The sequence below is a fragment of the Esox lucius genome, chromosome 1 (genome assembly GCF_011004845.1).
Source record: "Esox lucius isolate fEsoLuc1 chromosome 1, fEsoLuc1.pri, whole genome shotgun sequence".
NCBI lineage: Eukaryota > Metazoa > Chordata > Actinopteri > Esociformes > Esocidae > Esox > Esox lucius.
The window spans coordinates 3,273,594-3,292,525 of record NC_047569.1 but is presented as its reverse complement, the minus strand read 5'-3'; the positions used below and the strand labels follow the sequence as shown (position 1 = coordinate 3,292,525).

Genomic DNA, 18,932 nt, shown 5'->3' with positions numbered 1-18,932 from the left:
GTAGCTCTTCACTAAGAGCACACATCATAGATCATGTCTGAAGGCTGTATTTTGCATATTCTTTGTAGCAGAATCAATGAGATGTTGTGTCCATCAGTGCACATACAGCATATGGCCAATAGTATGTGGACTCCTGACCATTGCACCTATATGAGCTTGTTGGCCCTCCCATTCCAAAACATGGGCCTTTGCAAAAATGTATTTGTCCCCACTGGTGTAGCTATCCGGAGTGTGGTTGCACCGTGCTTGACCTCTATAAAAACCCGTGCTTGATATTTTTTGTATTTTTCGTTTTTATTGTTGTCACGGATGAGGTTGTGGTACGACACAGGCGCAGAGTCATAATAGAGGGGGTAATCCATTTTTTAATCAAAAAAAGGGAAGACAAAACAAAAGCAGCAACCAGTGACATGGGGTATCCAAAGGACTGACAAAACCAAAATGAACCACACCGGGTGTGGCCACACAGAAAACATAAATAGGGTCCCCAATTGGAGGCAACGATCTACACCTGCCTCCAATTGGGGAGACCAAAAGGATCGGAGGTGGCTAAAGGTACCACCTTTCGTCCTGTCCTGACTATGGCCCTAGCCCAGTGCAGAGATGGCTAGGAGCATAGCCAGGATGTGACAATTGTGTGTTTCAATGTGATTATCATAGTCTGACCTCAGGTTCGGCGTTCAATGCATACATTGGGGAGAACAAGTAATTGATGCACTGCCGATTTTGCAGGTTTTCACACTTACAAAGCATGTAGAAGTCTGTAATATTTAAAAATCCAGAAAATCACATTGTATGATTTTTAAGTAATTAATTAGCATTTTATGAGATCCACCCTGAGTACCTCAAGTCTCTGGATGTTGTGGGGCTGTCTTGGTTGACACGCCTCTGCAGCATCGCGTGGCCGTCGGGGACAGTGCCTCTGGGATGGCAGACCGGGAAGGTGGTCCCTCTTTTTAAGAAGGGGGACCGGAGGGTGTGTTCCAACCACAGGGGGATCACACTTCTCAGCCCAGGGAAAGTCTATGCCAGGGTACTGGAGAGGAGAATATGTCCGATAGTAGAACCTCGGATTCAGGAGGAACAGTGTGGTTTTCGTCCGGGCCGTGGAACACTGGACCAGCTCTATACCCTCTACAGGGTGATGGAGGGTTCATGGGAGTTTGCCCAACCAATCCACATGTGTTTTGTGGATTTGGAGAAGGCATTCGACTGTGTCCCTCGAGGAATCCTGTGGAGGGTGCTTCGGGAGTATGGGGTCCTGGGTCCTTTGCTAAGGGCTGTCATGTCCCTGTACGACTGAATCAGGAGCTTGGTCCGCATTGCCGGCAGTAAGTCAGACTTATTCCCTGTGCATGTTGGACTCCGGCAGGGCTGCCCTTTGTCGCCGGTTCTGTAATTTTTATGGACAGAATTTCTAGGCGCAGCCAGGGGCCGGAGGGTGTCAGGTTTGGGGACCACACAATTTCGTCTCTGCTCTTCGCGGATGATGTTGTCGTGTTGGCCCTTCAAACCAGGACCTTCAGCATGCACTGGGACGGTTTGCAGCCGAGTGTGAAGCGGTGGGGATGAGAATCAGTACCTCCAAATCCGAGGCCATGGTCCTCAATCGGAAAAGGGTGGCTTGCTCACTTCAGGTTGGTGGAGAGTGCCTGCCTCAAGTGGAGGAGTTTAAGTATCTAGAGGTCTTGTTCACGAGTGAGGGAAGGATGGAACGGGAGATTGACAGACGGATCGGTGCAGCTTCTGCAGTAATGCGGTCGATGTATTGGTCTGTCGTGGTGAAGAAAGAGCTGAGCCGCAAGGCGAAGCTCTCATTTTACCGGTCAATCTGCGTTCCTACTCTCACCTATGGTCATGAGCTTTGGGTCATGACCGAAAGGACAAGATCCCGGATACAGGCGGCCGAAAAGCTTTCTCCGCAGGGTGGCTGGGCGATCCCTTAGAGATAGGGTGAGAAGCTTGGTCACTCAGGAGGAGCTCAGAGTAGAGCCGCTGCTCCTCCACATTGAGAGGGGTCAGCTGAGGTGGCTTGGGCATCTGTTCCGGATGCCTCCTGAACGCCTTCCTGGGAAGGTGTTCCAGGCCCGTCCCACCGGGAGGAGACCCCGGGGAAGACCTAGGACACGCTGGAGGGACTAAGACCTAGGACACGCCGGAAGAGCTAGAGGAAGTGTATAGGGAGAGAGAAGTCTGGGCATCTCTGCTTAGACAGCTGCCCCCGCGACCCGGGGGAAGAAGATGAATGAATTTGATTTTATTGCATGACATATGTATTTGATCCATCAGAAAAGCAGAACTTAATATTTGGTACAGAAACCTATGTTGGCAATTACAGAGATCATACGTTTCCTGTAGTTTTTGACCAGTTTTGCACACACTGCAGCAGGGATTTTGTCCCACTCCTCCATACAGACCTTCTCCAGATCCTTCATGTTTCGGGGTTGTCGCTGGGCAAAACAGATTTTCAGCTCCCTCCAAAGATTTTCTATTGGTTTCAGGTCTGGAGGCTGGCTAGGGCACTGGGTCAAGATTACTGAAGCTCCACGAGTTGAGATCTTGCATGGAGCCCCAAACCGAGGGAGACTGACCGTCATCTTGAACTTCTTCCATTTTCTAATAATTGCGCCAACAGTTGTTGCCTTACATTGTAATTTTCTGGATTTTTGTTTTAGATTCCGTCTCTCACAGTTGAAGTGTACCTATGATAAAAATGATAGACCTCTACATGCTTTGTATGTAGGAAAACCTGCAAAATTGGCAATGTATCAAATAGTTGTTCTCCCCACTGTATATACCACATTGGGTACATGTAAGGACAGCTTGCACCCTGGCTACGCCAGTATTTGTCCCCCTCACATTTGAAATCAAACCTACTCCCCTGCATTGGAGGGAGGGCATCCCATTGGCGATGCGAGCCCACCTGGCAAGACAGCAAGGGTGGACTGTATCAAGTCTTTCTGGTCACCTATGTTTTTGCCTATCCTGACCCAAAAAGCAGGCACGGATGTGTACTTTGAAAATCCACCACAAATAGTCGCAATATTGTATAGCCTTAAACAGATTTTTTTTTAGGCTTACTATAACATAGATATTGATGGTTATAGCCAGCAAAGCTTTTGTCTATCCGGAAAAAATCTTAATGCATCATTTGTTTTGACTGTGAGGAGATTCAAACACAGGACCTATAGTTTGAAGGTCCGCTTCCTTAACCACTACGCTATTGAACAAGAGTCAGTCAGTCAGTCAGACAGCCAGCTTTATTTATCTCGCTCCTGATGTATTGTTGCCCTGTTCTTACCTGGATTACCTGGTTACCACCACTGTCCGGAAGTTGAATCAACAAATGCTAATGCTAACATAGCACAACAGGCTAACCTAAGGCTAGAAAGCTCTAAAGATTTCCCTATACTTGATAGAACGCAGTCAAAACTGATTAAGAGATCTGAGCAATTTCAGAGCCAAAGGCTGAATGAGACGATAACACAGCTTGAAATACGTGAGAGTGAACAATGAATTGACTCTATAGCAGCTACTCTAGGGGTTGTGCCACCAAATGCTAATGGACAGACACAGATTGCTATACAAGGGATTACTTCAAATCTAGACCACTGTGTCATGGACCTGGCTGACACTCTCCCCTGGACATGTACAAATGCCACTGGATTAACCGCAGAGGCTTTCAAACCAGCCTTCCCCAATGACACTGGCACAGCACCTGGGCTAGACCGAAGGCATCAACTCCAGTGGGGACTTGGTCTGACGTTGTGAGCCACAGAGGCAAGTCCAGCAAGAAATCAAGTAGGAGAGCACCAACCCTCAATACACTACCTAAACTCACACTGCAAAACAGGTACGAACCACTGATTCGGAATGAAATGTGTTTAAATGAACCTAGGGAAGCTAACCACAACACTAGCATTAGGACTCACAAAAATCCAAGTAATAGCCCTAAAACCACTGATAGGACAAGGGAAAGAAGAAACTTTGCTAACTCCACATCTGATAAGCCAGATACTACCTTGATTGGGGATGACATAACCAAGCATATCAGAATGGCAAGGACTGAAAACCTAACCATGGCTGACACATCGGTCAGAGAGCTAACAAACATGTTGCCAGTTATTCTCTCTAGACATCCAAGCAACATGAAGATTATTATCAACACGGGGTCTTTTGACATTCTACAAAGGAAAAAGTATTTCTATTATATTCTATGCTCCTGGAGAAAATAAACAACTTTCAAAAACATGTTTTCATCTCAGGCCCCATTCCAACCTTGGGGAAAGAGTTATCCAGGGCCAGACCGCAACATTTATCAGGAATGATCAACAAGAATATCAACACTGCACTCTATTTGCCATGGTCGACAAGCTTACAAACCCAATAAAGCAGATAGCACCAGAACTCATGTCCACTGTGAAATGTAATTAATTTGCAGGTTTCTTTAGTGAAAAAATGATAAGTATTAGAAGGAACGTCAGAACTACACAATATCAGGACTCTGTACCGTTACCACAACCACCAAGACATAACTTGGTTATTATGTCGCATTTTAATACAATTGATCAAAAATCCCTAAGAGAAACACTTGGACAGATTAAAGCTTTCACTTGCTGTCTCGATACACTGCCATTAGACTTTTTTTTTTTTTACTCTATAACAATGGACCTACAGCAGATAGTTAATAGCTCTCTGCAATCAGGTATTTTCCCAACGTCTCTAAAAACAGCTGCCATTAATCCCATATTAAAAAAGAGAACACTGGATGCATCTATAATGAAAAACTATAGACCTGTATCAAATCTCCCTTTTATAGCCAAGATCATTGAGAAGGTTGTCTTCAATCAACTCAGCAATTTTGTGACCTCAAGCGGTCTCTTAGACACATTTCAGTCTGGTTTCCAACCTCACCATAGTACTGAAACGGCCCTGATTAAAGTTTTAAACGATATACAGCTGAATACTGATTCTGATAAAATAACAATTATGGTTCTATTAGATCTCAGTGCAGCATTCGAAACTGTAGATCTTAGAACACTTCTAGATAAGGCTGAAAAATTGGGTAGTACTCTCCGGGACAGTCTTTGATTGGTTCTGATGTTATCCAGAGTTACTTTGTCACCATTGGTAATCAATAATCTGATAGATGACATGTAGAGTTCCACAGGGACCAGTTCTCTGACCGCTTCTGTTCAATCTCTATATGCTACCTCTGGGGCAAATTCTACAAAACATTAACTACCACTTTTATGACGATGATACTCAAATATATATGGCTCTCGAACCGTAAGACAACAGCTCAAAAGACTCTCTGTGTCACTGTATAGAGCACATAAATACCTGTATGAACCAAAATTGTCTACAATTAAACCATTGGCATCCATTGGCAACAAAATTAAAAGAACAAGTATTAGTAAAGAGCTGGATTGTCTGGCCCTTTAAACCAGGGATCAAGTGCGTAATCTTGGTGTTCAGATAGACTCAGACCTCACATTTAACAGTCATATCAATGCGGTCACCAAAACAGCATTCTATCATCTAAAACATATAGCCAGAATCAAAGGCTTGGTGTCCCAAAAAGACCAAGAGAAGCTCATCCATGCTTTTATCTTTAGTAGGGTTGACTACTGTAATGACCTCTTAACTGGACTCCCAAAAAAAAATACTGCAGCTCATTCAGAATGCTGCTGCTAGAATGTTAACCAGGACCAAGATTACAGAGCACATCACTCCGGTTCTTAAATCTTTGCATTGGCTTCCATTCAGTTACAGAATAGATTTCAAAGTGGTACTTTTAGTTTATAAATCCTAGTTTATAGACCCAAATACATTTCTGATATGTTTGCAGAATATAAACCGAGCAGGGCTCTTAGATCCATGAACACAGGTCAGCTAGTAGAGCCCAGAGTCCAAACTAAACATGGAGAAGCTGCTTTTAGCGCTTATGCTGTACAAAACTGGAATAAACTACCAGAAGATTTTAGATGTGCCCCAAACTTAACAATTTTTAAATCCAGGTTAAAACACTTCTTTTCACGTGCCTATGACTGAGCACTTAAACTTAACCACAATGTTTAGCGTTATAGCTTCCCATGTTTTTATCAAATTGTTAATCTTTATATGTTTTCTTATTGTATTTTTTTATTATTACAATGTTTTCATTTGTTTTCATGTTTTCATTTGAGTATTTGTTTTTATGTTATTGTACTTTCATATATTTTTCTTTGTAAATCACATTGAATTTCTTCGATGTATGAATTGTGCTACATAAATAATCTTGCTTGCTTGCTTGCCTGTTCTCCTGACCAAGTCTATTGCCTGCCTCTGGATTTGTTTATTAAAACTACCTCTGCATGCTCTTCAATTGGGACCAAACATCTTCGTATTCTTACAAACCTGGCTAAAGCCTGATGAATTTACTGCTCTAAATGAGGCATCCGCTCCTGGCTACACTAGTGATCATATCCCCTGTGAATCCCGAAAAGGGGGGGGTTTGATAATATTTATGGCAGTAAATATCTTTTTACACTTAAACACATCACTGGTTTTCATTCTTTTGAAGTTTTACTCAAGAAAGCAAACCAGGCTGATAAATAGTTTTTTCACAGATACTATTTAAAGGCCCCCCTGGCCATGCACAATGTTCCTCAGCGAGTTTCTAGATTTCTTGTCTAACCTTGTAGTCATAGCAGATACCATTGTAATTTTTGGTGTTTCAATATTCATATGGAAAATCCAATGACCCTCTTCTAAAAGCCTTTGAAGCCATAATTGACTCAGTGGGTTTTGTCCAACGTCTCAGGTCCAACACACTGACACAATCATACCTTAGACATAGTCCTGGCACGAGAAATACAGAGCACTGCACTTTTTCTTTCCTTTCCAAAAAAGTTGAAAGGGAAGGTTTTGAGTGAGGAACAGAGAGGTTAAAATTAAGTGACCACTGCAAATGGAATGCTTCTGTTCCTCACTCAAAACGTTCCTTTTCAACTTTAATAATTATTCCCCATAATCCTATCGGATCACAGTATTATTACATTTACCGTTAAAACAAGAAACCTATTTGCACCCCAAACAATGACTTTTAAAAGCTGTAATAGTTCTCGGACTACAAATAGATTTCTTTATATTCTTCCAGGGTCGCTCATTAATAACAGTGTAAATAAATCAGCAAAACAATCTAATCGAGGATCTAAACTGTTAGAAATCTGCAGTTTCATATAGTGGTCAAATAATGTAGAACCTGTATCAAATTGAGGGAGAAGTTGGCTCAAGTTTATTGGAAAATTGCAGAACAGATGTCATTCGGTGAATGTTCCATTATCTTCTCACTGTAATGTTAGTTGCCAGCTAGCCTATACCTTAAGGGCATTTCTACATAGCAAAGATCAGGTTTCCAAGATGGTAACCCCCATGCCAAATGGTCAATGTGAACATTTCTGGGGTTATCAGAGCATAATCTACACAGAGATAATCTACACAGAGATGTTTCTGTTGTTCTCATTATCTAGGCACATTCACTTCCAATGAAACGTACGTTAAGTAATTGTTAATGCTCAGATTCCACAAAACTCAACACTGCAAATTAATTTAGATATGGTTGAATCACTGAAAACTAAAAAAATATGCAACAAGAAACTCTCTCCCTGGTACACAGACAATACTAGAGCACTCCAGCAAGCCTCCAGAAAATCGGAGCGTAGGTGGCACTCCAAAAAGTTGGAAGTATTAATACTAGCCTGGATAGACAGTACTACAAAACCGAAAAGTAGTCACATCTGCTCGATCAGCTTATTTCTCCAACCTGATTGAGGTGAACAAAAACAATTCAACATTTCTCTTTGATACAGTTGGAAAGTTAACAAAAAAGCTATACTCAACAAGTGGATCTTCATTTCAGCAGTAATGAATACATTAACTTTTTGGATGAAAAGATCATCACCATTAGAAAACAAATAATTGACTCCTCCTTAAATAGTAATAGTCCTCAAAATGCCAAGAACTTATCTGACCTGGTGTCAATGGGGAACTTGAATGTTTTTACCCTGTATCGCTCGACACGTTCACTAAATTAGTAATGAGTTCTAAATCCACAAATTGTCAACTAGACCTGATTTCAATAAAACTACTGAAGGAGCTACTTCCTGTGCTAGCTCAGCTTTCTCCCTGTCCTCCGGATGTGTAGCAAACTCATTAAAAATATTGGCATCTTAAAACCATCCAAAGTCGACATCCGCGGAACCGCGGACAGTGCTCATTCGAAAAATAGATTCGCCATAATCGTCCGATTCCAATGGTATATTATTTGTAGCAACTTTCGTGAAGTGTTCCGTGTATAATTTGGGTTGTCCGTGTATAATATGGGTTGTATAGTTTGGGTTGCTATGAGAACTTTTCACCAGGCAACGACATTGACCATGCATCTTAGAAAGGCTAATGTGTAGACAAGAATAGAGATTACGAGGGTGTACATCACTATATATGATGTTTTGAACCATAATACATCGTTTGTATTATAAATATGATATAAAAATAAATATTTAGTCCACATAGTATGGGGTGTTCTTGAGTTTTTGGGAAGAAGTTGGTAATTTTTCTGAGTTTATAAAATATATAAGTCCAAACGTAACTAGCGATCTAGTGCTGCCACCTGCTGGCCGTTTTGAGTCATTACATGCAAAAAGAAGTGCTATACATTCAATCTTATTTATTTCATAATGTTTTATTTCTAGGTAGAAGAACCAAATTTTTGGGGGGTGCCTATATTTTTTACCTTCTATTATTTAATTATGTCATTATTTTCAACCCAATTACAGTGTAATTTGATAGTAAAGGCATGAAAGTATGAGGAAATACCATTGACACAAAACTTCATAATGCTTTAAAAAAAAAATCTTGATGCTGAATGGCAGAAATGTTTTCCGCAAAAATTGTTTTGCCTTTCAAACAGATTAGTTTTATAAATAGTGACCCAGAAGTCTGTTTTTATGTGTTTTTATTGTAGCCAGAGGGGTTGTTATTACCAGGATACATCATAATAGGTTGTATCTGTTACAGAAATGAATCTAGGATCCAAAATGTCCAAGTAGTGAAATCCGGCCGAAATCCCCACAGGCTACCAAAAAGCCTCTTCTGAAAAAACAGAATCTGGATCCAGATATACAGTATAAAACAATTATAGGCCTATATCGAACCTCCCATTCCCAACACCTGAATGCCTTCCTGAAGACAAAAAACATTTATGAAATGCTCCAGTCCAGTATCAGACCCCATCATAGCACTGAGACTGCCCTTGTGAAGGTAACAAATGACCATCTAAATGCCTCAGACAAAGGTTCCGCATCTGTTCTGTTGCTTCTTAATCTTAGTGCTGTCTTTGACACTATTGATCAGTCCCTTCTCTTAGAGAGACTGGAAACCCATATTGGGCTACATGGAAATGTTCTAGCCTGGTTTAAATCTTAATTGTCTGAAAGATATCAGTTTGTATGTGTGGATGGCATATCCTCTGTCAAACGTATGTTTTGGTGTTCCTTAAGGCTGGGTTTAGGGCGCGCTATTGTTTTCACTACATGTGCTGCCTCTGGGTGATGTCATCTGGAATCACAATGTCAATTTTCACTCTTATGCTGATGACATACAGTTGTATATTTCAATGTAGAAGCCCTAAAATTAGCTTCTTTGGAAGCATGCGTTTCAGATATTAGGAAGTGAATGACAGAGAACTTCTTGCTTTTAAACTCAAGAAAAACAGAAATGCTCATTTTAGGTCCCAAGAAACAAAGAATTCTGTTGGCAGATTTTACAGTGAACCTCGACGGTTGTATGGTTGTATCCCAAAAAACTCAGCGTTACCCTCAACCCTGACCTCTCCTTTGATTAACATACAAAATATTTTTCCATCTTCGGAAAACATTGCAATAATCAGAAACTTTTTACCAAAAACTGATGCAGAAAAACTAATTTGTCACTTCTAGATTAGATGACTGTAATTTTCTTCTCTCTGGTTAACCTGACAAATCAATAAATAAACTTCAATTAGTGCTTAACACGGCTGCTAGAATCCTAACTAAAACTAAAATATTTAAACATATTACTCCAGTACTAGCCTCTGGCTATACTAGCCTCCAGCTGTATGTCTAAACAAACAGCTGGAGCCCCATAGAACTCCAATACTGTTGAAGGTTAGAAATGCAGACTTTCAAGTTTCTTCTAAAAGGGGTGAATGCTGTTGGCAATACTCTGCCCTCATTTCAGGGTGGTTGTGGTTGGTTGGTGTCCCTTTGGTTGATGCTTGGCAATGTGGGTGGTTTGACTTCCTGACTGTTGGGCCCTGTCCGGGGTCACAGGACCCCCCCAGTCTCAGCCACTAGGTTTTACGCTGCTATATTATTGCGCCCAGCCACTAGGTTTTACGCTGCTATATTATTGCGCCATTGGAGTAGGGTCAGTTCTCCTCCACTGTAAATACTTGTAAACCTCAGAAATGCACTCTAAATGTTCCTTGTCTCCTGCTCTGTTTAAACTTAGGAGGACATGGGGTCTTGGCCCACCCCTCCCGAGTACCATTCTCTAAAGGCTGGTAACTGCCCCTGTCCAAAGTCCTCCTGGCTGTGTTGCAGGTCAAGACGATACCTGGCGATTCCAGCTGCCAGTCTGCTGACCACAACGCCCCGGTTGTCCCGGTCCTTGTCTGGTCATGCTGCTGACGTGGATTAGGTTTCATAGACTCTGGACACAGCTCAAATACATTTATTAATTATTACAACTTGTACTTATCCGGCACAGCCAGAAGAAGACTGGTCACTCCACCAAGCCTGGTTCCTCCCCAGATGTCTTCCTTCATTTCGGCTCCTCTTAGGGAGTTTTTCCCAGGGGCTTCAACACTGTTGTTGCTTGCTCCTTTGTGACAACTGCTGATGTAAAAAGGGCTTTATAAATGAATTTGATTGAATAATTGATTGATCTTAACCACCTGTATCTTCCCAGAGGTGTCCAAAATGTGGTGAAATAGCTGCTATCATCATGTAGTATCCATATTTAGCATCTAGAACTGAGAATACCTTGGCATTCGATATGTCTGGCAGTATCTCCTCCACAGAAGGCATTTGGTAGTGAGATCTCAGCAGAGATTTGTTGAGCGCACTCAGGTCGATGCAGGTGCGCAGTTTCCCTGGCTTCTCGATAAAAACCATGTTGCTGATCCATTGCGTGGGCTCAGTGACTTTGGCAATGATCCCTTGCTCTTCCATTGAGTGTATAACTTCTGTGACTTTTTCTTTAGTGGAATAGCAACCCGCCGTGGTAGGTGTTGTACTGGCCATATGTCAGCGTCGACCATCAGGTGTAGCTTACCAGTTAGGCAGCCAAGCAACTCAAATACATATTTGGACAGTATCTCCTCTGTCGTAGATACTCTTTAGTGGGTGTTTGTGGATAGTCCAGATGATGAAACACCTAGCTGCAATTCACCTTGAGCAATTCAAGTTTTGAGCCTCTATTGGCGTGGAGGCGGGGCTTTATCTGGGCATTGAATTCTTGCACCCATTTAGCCATGAATCATACCATTAAAGTTAAAATCATAGCCTTCCACAGACCAACATTCCACAGGCCACAATCAATAACCTGATCAACTCTATGCGAAGGAGATGTGTTGCACTGCGTGAGGCAAATGGCGGTCACACCAGAAGCTGACTGGTTTTCGCCCCCCTTCCGGCTCAGCTCTGTTTTCGTCACAACTGTGCAGTAAAGTGATTGCAATACCGCCCCCCGCTGCCCGATTCTCCGGCCAATCTCCCGCTCCATTGTACCCTTACTCGCAAATAAGACCCAGAGATACTTGAACTCCTTTACTTGGGGTAACACCTCATTCCCTACCCGGAGGAGGCACTCCATCAGTTTCCTACTGAGAACGATGGCCTTAGATTGAAAGGTGCTAATCCTCATCCCAACCACTTCGCACTCGGTTGCGAACAGGTCCAGACAAAAGTGTTGTTCAGTGTATACAGGTGCTGGTCATATAATTAGAATATCATTCAAAAAGTTTTTAACTGACAAATAATGAAAATCTCGAATTCAGTATCTCCGAAAATTTTTATATTACTTAAGACCATTACAAAAAAATGATTTTTAGACATGTTGGCCAACTGAAAAGTATGAACATGAAAAGTATGAGCATGTACAGCACTCAATACTTAGTTGGGGCTCCTTTTGCCTGAATTACTGCAGCAATGCGGCGTGGCATGGAGTCGATCAGTCTGTGGCACTGCTCAGGTGTTATGAGAGCCCAGGTTGCTCTGATAGTGGCCTTCAGCTCTTCTGCATTGTTGGGTCAGGCGTATCAATTCTTCCTCTTCACAATACCCCATAGATTTTCTATAAGGTTAAGGTCAGGCGAGTTTGCTGACCAATTAAGAAGAGGGATACCATGGTCCTTAAACCAGGTACTGGTAGCTTTGGCACTGTGTGTAAGTGCCAAGTCCTGTTGGAAAATGAAATCTGCATCTCCATAAAGTTGGTCAGCAGCAGGAAGCATGAACTGCTCTAAAACATCCTGGTAGATGGCTGCGTTGACCTTGGACCTCAGAAAACACAGTGGACCAACACCAGCAGATGACATGGCACCCCAAACCATCACTGACTGTGGAAACTTTACACTGGACTTCAAGCAACGTGGATTCTGTGCCTCTCCTCTCTTCCTCCAGACTCTGGGACCTTGATTTCCAAAGGAAATGCTAAATTTACTTTCATCTGAGAACATAACTCAGCAGCAGTCCAGTCCTTTTTGTCTTTAGCCCAGGCGAGACGCTTCTGACGCTATGTCTTGTTCAAGAGTGGCTTGACACAAGAAATGCGACAGCTGAAACCCATGTCTTGCATACGTCTGTGCGTGGTGGTTCTTGAAGCACTGACTCCAGCTGCAGTCAACTCTTTGTGAATCTCCCCCACATTTTTGAATAGGTTTTGTTTCACAATTCTCTCTAGGGTGCGGTTATCCCTATTGCTTGTACACTTTTTTCTACCACATCTTTTACTTCCCTTCGCCTCTATTAATGTGCTTGGACACAGAGCTCTGTGAACAGCCAGCCTCTTTAGCTATGACCTTTTGTGTCTGGCCCTCCTTGTGCAAGGTGTCAATGGTCATCTTTTGGAAAGCTGTCAAGTCAGCAGTCTTCCACATGATTGTGTTGCCTACAGAACTAGACTGAGAGACCATTTAAAGGCCTTTGCAGTTGTTTTGGGTTAATTAGCTGATTAGCGTGTGGCACCTGGTGTCTTCAATATTGAACCTTTTCACAATATTAACATTTTCTGAGATACTGAATTTGGGGTTTTCATTAGATGTCAGTTATAATCATGAAAATTAAAAGAAATAAACACTTGAAATATATCAGTCTGTGTGGAATGAATTATAGAACTTTATACAAGTTTCACTTTTTGAATGGAATTACTGAAATAAATAAACTTTTAGATTATATTCTAATTATATGACCAGCACCTGTATCTCACAGGAGTACACCCCTCACATTTTTGTAAATATTTGATTATATCTTTTCATGTGACAACACTGAAGAAATGACACTTTGCTACAATGTTAAATAGCTAGTGTATAGCTTGTAACAGTGTAAATTTGCTGTCCCCTCAAAATAACTCAACACACAGCCGTTATTGTCTAAACCACTAGAAACAAAAATAAGTACACCTAAGTGAAAATGTCCAAATTGGGCCCAATTAGCAATTTTCCCTCCCCGATGTCATGTGACTCATAAGTGTTACAAGGTCTCAGGTGTGAATGGGGAGCAGGTGTGTTAAATTTGGTCACTGGATGTTGAACATGGCACCTCATGGCAAAGAACTTTCTGAAGATCAGAAAAAAAGCTCCACATAAAGATGGCCTAGACTATAAGAAGATTGCCAAGACCCTGAAACTGAGCTGCAGCACGGTGGCCAAGACCATACAGTGGTTTAACAGGACAGGTTCCACTCAGAACAGGCCTCGCCATGGTCGACCAAAGAAGTTGAGTGCACATGCTCAGCATCATATCTTTGGGAAATTGATGTATGAGTGCTGCCAGCATTGCTGCAGAGGTTGAAGGGATGGGGGGTCAACCTGTCAGTGCTCAGACCATACGCCGCACACTGCATCAAATTGTTCTGCATGGCTGTTGTCCCAGAAGGAAGCCTCTTATAAACGAATTTGGTTCAGATGGTGTCAAACGTGTGTGGCGGAAACCAGGTGAGGAGTACAAAGACAAGTGTTTCTTGCCTACAGTCAAGCATGGTGGTGGGAGTGTGGCCTGGGGCTGCATGAGTGCTGCCGGCACTGGGGAGCTACAGTTCATTGCCAACATGTACTATGACATACTGAAGCAGTGCGTCATCCCCTCCCTTCGGAGACTGGGCTGCAGGGCAGTATTCCAACAGGATAACGACAAACACACCTCCAAGATGACCACTGCCTTGCTAAAGTCGTCATGGAGGAGTGGATGAGGACTCCAGTGGCAACCTGTGAAGCTCTGGTGAACTCCATGCCCAAGAGGGTTAAGGCAGTGCTGGAAAATAATGGTGGCCACACAAAATATTGACACATTTTCACTTAGGGGTTTACTCACTTTTGTTACCAGTGGTTTAGACATTAATGTCTGTGTGTTGTGTTATTTTGAGGGGACAGCAAATGTACACTGTTATACAAGCTTTACACTCACTAATTTACATTGTATTCTTCAGTGTTGTCACATGAAAAGATATAATCAAATATTTACAAAAATGTGAGGGGTGTACTCACTTCTGTGAGATACTGCATATATTTAGGTGTCCACCTGCCATGCCATCTGTATGCCAGAATACAAAATGGAAAAGATCAGCGCAACAATATCCAGGTATGCAGTGCTCATCTTTTCCATTCCTTTTTGTGTTGAAAATATGAGGTGAAAATAGCTGAATATCAACTAATAGCATGGAAAGTATAGTTATATTGACCATAGACTTCTTTTGATACCATCAAATGATTTTTGGCTTTGGGGTGTAATGTTCTTTAAAAATCCATTTCAGATCTGGGATATCCAGGACCAAAGCTGCCTCTTCACGGCTCATCCCAAAGCCAGCCTGGTCCGAGGACACATTTCTGCATGTCTGTACTCTCCCTCAACTAAGGGACTGTATATTGCTTCAGACTCACTGGCGTTGCTCTCTCTAAAGACCAGGTTGGTAACTACAGGGCTCTGTCTTAATGGTGCAACACTGATCCGTGAATCTCATACCTAGCCCTAAGTCCTTCTCTCATCCCAGTTCTCCTCACCTTTACATCTATCTCCTCCTCTTACTATTACATGCTTTCCTCTCACACATTTTTTACATTTATTTTGCTAACTATCTCCCCTGCTCCTCTGTCCTCCTCATCTCTCTCTGCTCTCCGGCAGGCCCCAGCCCCAGGGACACCTGACCGTGTCTCACAAAGAGCCTGTGATGTGCTGTGGCTACAGCCGTGAGTTCAGACAGGTTGTCAGTTGCAGTGAAGGATCCGTGAGTTACATATGATTCCAGTCTTCCTTTTTTTTCCTTTTCATTTATACTTTTGTTAAAAGTTGGAAGGTAAGAGACAGGTAGAAGTATATGGCCCGGGTGGAAAAGACCAATAGGAGTTAACTGTACGCAAGGCATACAATACGTGTAGTCTGCTATATAGACCAGTATGCCCAACTTTAGTAATTAGACCCTTTTACCCAAGGCAGAAATGCAGAAGATATTGTGTATATGCCATGGTATATTAGAAAAATACCACAACTCCCTGAGATGCCTTTTTGTTATTATAATCCAGTTACCAATTAAACATGTGATGTGATACCCATGGTCAATCAGCAATCATTATATAAAAAGCCCTCTACATGTAGTGTATACATCATAGGTGTGTCATTACATTTTGTCGTACTGGTCCTAGGTCATCAAGGTGTGGGATTTCGACACAGGTAGTCAGGTGTTTGAGTTTGGTGGTGCCCATGGACAGTCTGCCATTACCTGTATGACCTTTGACCCCAAAGGAAAGAGGTCTGTGAGATTTTATTAACTGACATTGTGATACATTTTTGGTTTAGACAATATTGTTGCTTATACATAACAGAATACCTGAGGGAATTATGACGATCAAGAATTGGTGATATATTTTTCTTTTCATTTTTGTATGTTTTTTTTATCTGCTTTCGATCTACAAAGAAACTACAAATGGTTAGAAAGTAAAAATAACATTCAACGTTACAGACTAGTCACTGGTGGAAGAGATGGTTCTCTAAAGATCTGGAACTTTAACAATGGTCAGTGTCTGAAGACACTTAGAAAAGGTGAGTAAATTCCTAGTTCCATCTGACAGTCAAATGTTGATTTGCTTGGCTGTGCTATGAAACACTATATCACAGTTAAAAAAATTCCTATACTATATGTTACTGTTGTACAGTGGGGAGAAGAAGTATTTGATACACTGCCGATTTTGCAGGTTTTCCTACTTACAAAGCATGTAGAGGTCTATCATTTTTATCATATGTACACTTCAACTGTGAGACGGAATCTAAAACAAAAATCCAGAGAATCACATTGTATGATTTTTAAATAATTAATTTGCATTTTATTGCATGACATAAGTATTTGATGACCTACCAACCAGTAAGAATTCCGGCTCTCACAGACCTGTTTGTTTTTCTTTAAGAAGCCCTCCTGTTCTCCACTCATTACCTGTATTAACTGCACCTGTTTGAACTTGTTACCTGTATAAAAGACACCTGTCCACACACTCAATCAAATAGACTCCAACCTCTCCACAATGGCCAAGACCAGAGAGCTGTGTAAGGACATCAGGGATAAAATTGTAGGCCTGCACAAGGCTGGGATGGGCTACAGGACAATAGGCAAGCAGCTTGGTGAGATGGCAACAACTGTTGGCGCAATTATTAGAAAATGGAACAAGTTCAAGATGATGGTCAATCTTCCTCGGCCTGGGGCTCCATGCAAGATCTCATCTCGTGGGGCATCAATGATCATGAGGAAGGTGAGGGATCAGCCCAGAACTACATGGCAGGACCTGGTCAATGACCTGAAGAGAGCCGGGACTACAGTCTCAAAGAAAACCATCAGTAACACACTATGCCGTCATGGTTTAAAATCCTGCAGCACACGCAGTGTCCCCCTGCTCAAGCCAGCGCATGTCCAAGCCCGTCTGAAATTTGCCAATGACCATCTGGATGATCCAGAGGCGGAATGGGAGAAGGTCATGTGGTCTGATGAGACAAAAATAGAGCTTTTTGGTCTAAACTCCACTCGCCGTGTATGGAGGAAGAAGAAGGATGAGTACAGCCCCAAGAACACCATCCCAACCGTGAAGCATGGAGGTGGAAACATCATTCTTTGGGGATGCTTTTCTGCAAAGGGGACAGGACGACTGCACCGTATTGAGGGGAGGATAGATGGGGCCATGTATCGCAAGATCTTGGCCAACAACCTCCTTCCCTCAGTAAGAGCATTGAATATGGGTCGTGGCTGGTTTTTCCAGCATGACAACGACCTGAAACACACAGCCAGGGCAACTAAGGACTGGCTCCGTAAGAAGCATCAAGGTCCTGGAGTGGCCTAGTCTCCAGACCTGAACCCAATAGAAAATCTTTAAAGGGAGCTGAAAGTTCGTTTTGCCCAGCAACAGCCCCGAAACCTGAAGGATCTTGAGAAGGTCTGTATGGAGGAGTGGGCCAAAATCCCTGCTGCAGTGTGTGCAAACCTGTTCAAGAACTACAGGAAATGTATGATCTCTGTAATTGCAAACAAAGGTTTCTGTACCAAATATTAAGTTATTCTGATGTATCAAATACTTACGTCATGCAATAAAATGCAAATTAATTACTTAAAAATCATACAATGTGATTTTCTGGATTTTTGTTTTAGATTCTGTCACTCACAGTTGAGTGGGAAAACCTGCAAAATCGGCAGTGTATCAAATACTTGTTCTTCCCACTGTAATTGCATTAGCAGCTGGTTTAAAATAGAGCAATTTAGAAGTGATTTGGTCAATATGCCATACCAAATGGCTGTATTGTCATGTCTGGATACAGCTTTTAGCATTGGTATATCAGCAATACACCATATCTCCATATTGCTTAAAAATGAGCTCATTAAGCTCATGTACAGCAACACCCTGGTTTAGATGGTATTCTTTTTGAATAGAAAGTGTATACATTTTGTTCAACCTGCAGGCATTGCTTCTTTCCAAATACATACCAAAATATTATAATATACATAAAATAGATGTAACTGAACCCTAAACTAGTATTGCAGTCATACTTGTCTTAGTCTGTTTTTTGGGTACTTTGAATTTGTTTGGTACACCCTCTCTCCCCTTAAAATTTAACATAGATGCGGTAAAGAGATAAATGGAATGCAGACTAAGAGGAATAAAGGAAGCTTTAATTGCCACACTGTCAAAAAATCAGATCTAGCAAAGTGAGTATTTGTCAAATCCTTCTATTCCTTGTAACAGGCCCACAATGTAGTTACTCAAGACCAATTTTATATATTTAGCTGGTTGTATTCTTTAACATTTAGAAACTGTTCTTTTCATATTGAGAAAAAGTGACTTATGGCAGCACTCCATTTGTAAAAACTGGTAGAATAGAATACAGAGACAGTGGTTGTAGTAAAAGTTGTTTTTTGCTGAAAAGCAGTGTATTGATAATGATTACGGGAACATTGTATTGGGGTTGAGATCCATTTAGACCTCAATAGAGTGTAAAATACACATACAAATCATAGCCTAAATGTATGCCTTTTTTGCTCAGGGGCAATGACAACATTCACAATCTGTCTCCCATGTGTTTCCATGACATTTCCATTGTTTGGGTGAGTTCCATTAAGCTTTTTACAGCATCTGTAGTTTAGATGTGATTTGTAACGTA

At 41.8% G+C, this 18,932-nt stretch overlaps 1 protein-coding gene across 1 annotated transcript in view; it reads left to right on the top strand.

The window, feature by feature from the left end:
- Nucleotides 1-18,932, top strand: part of LOC109615701 (WD repeat-containing protein 49-like) — a 65,745-nt gene that overhangs the window by 28,456 nt on the left and 18,357 nt on the right. Inside the window, exons 7-10 of the mRNA XM_029117949.2 lie at nt 15,055-15,206; nt 15,423-15,525; nt 15,941-16,047; nt 16,258-16,337. Of these exons, the coding sequence (XP_028973782.2) occupies nt 15,055-15,206; nt 15,423-15,525; nt 15,941-16,047; nt 16,258-16,337 (442 nt within the window). The remainder of the gene's footprint in view (nt 1-15,054; nt 15,207-15,422; nt 15,526-15,940; nt 16,048-16,257; nt 16,338-18,932) is intronic.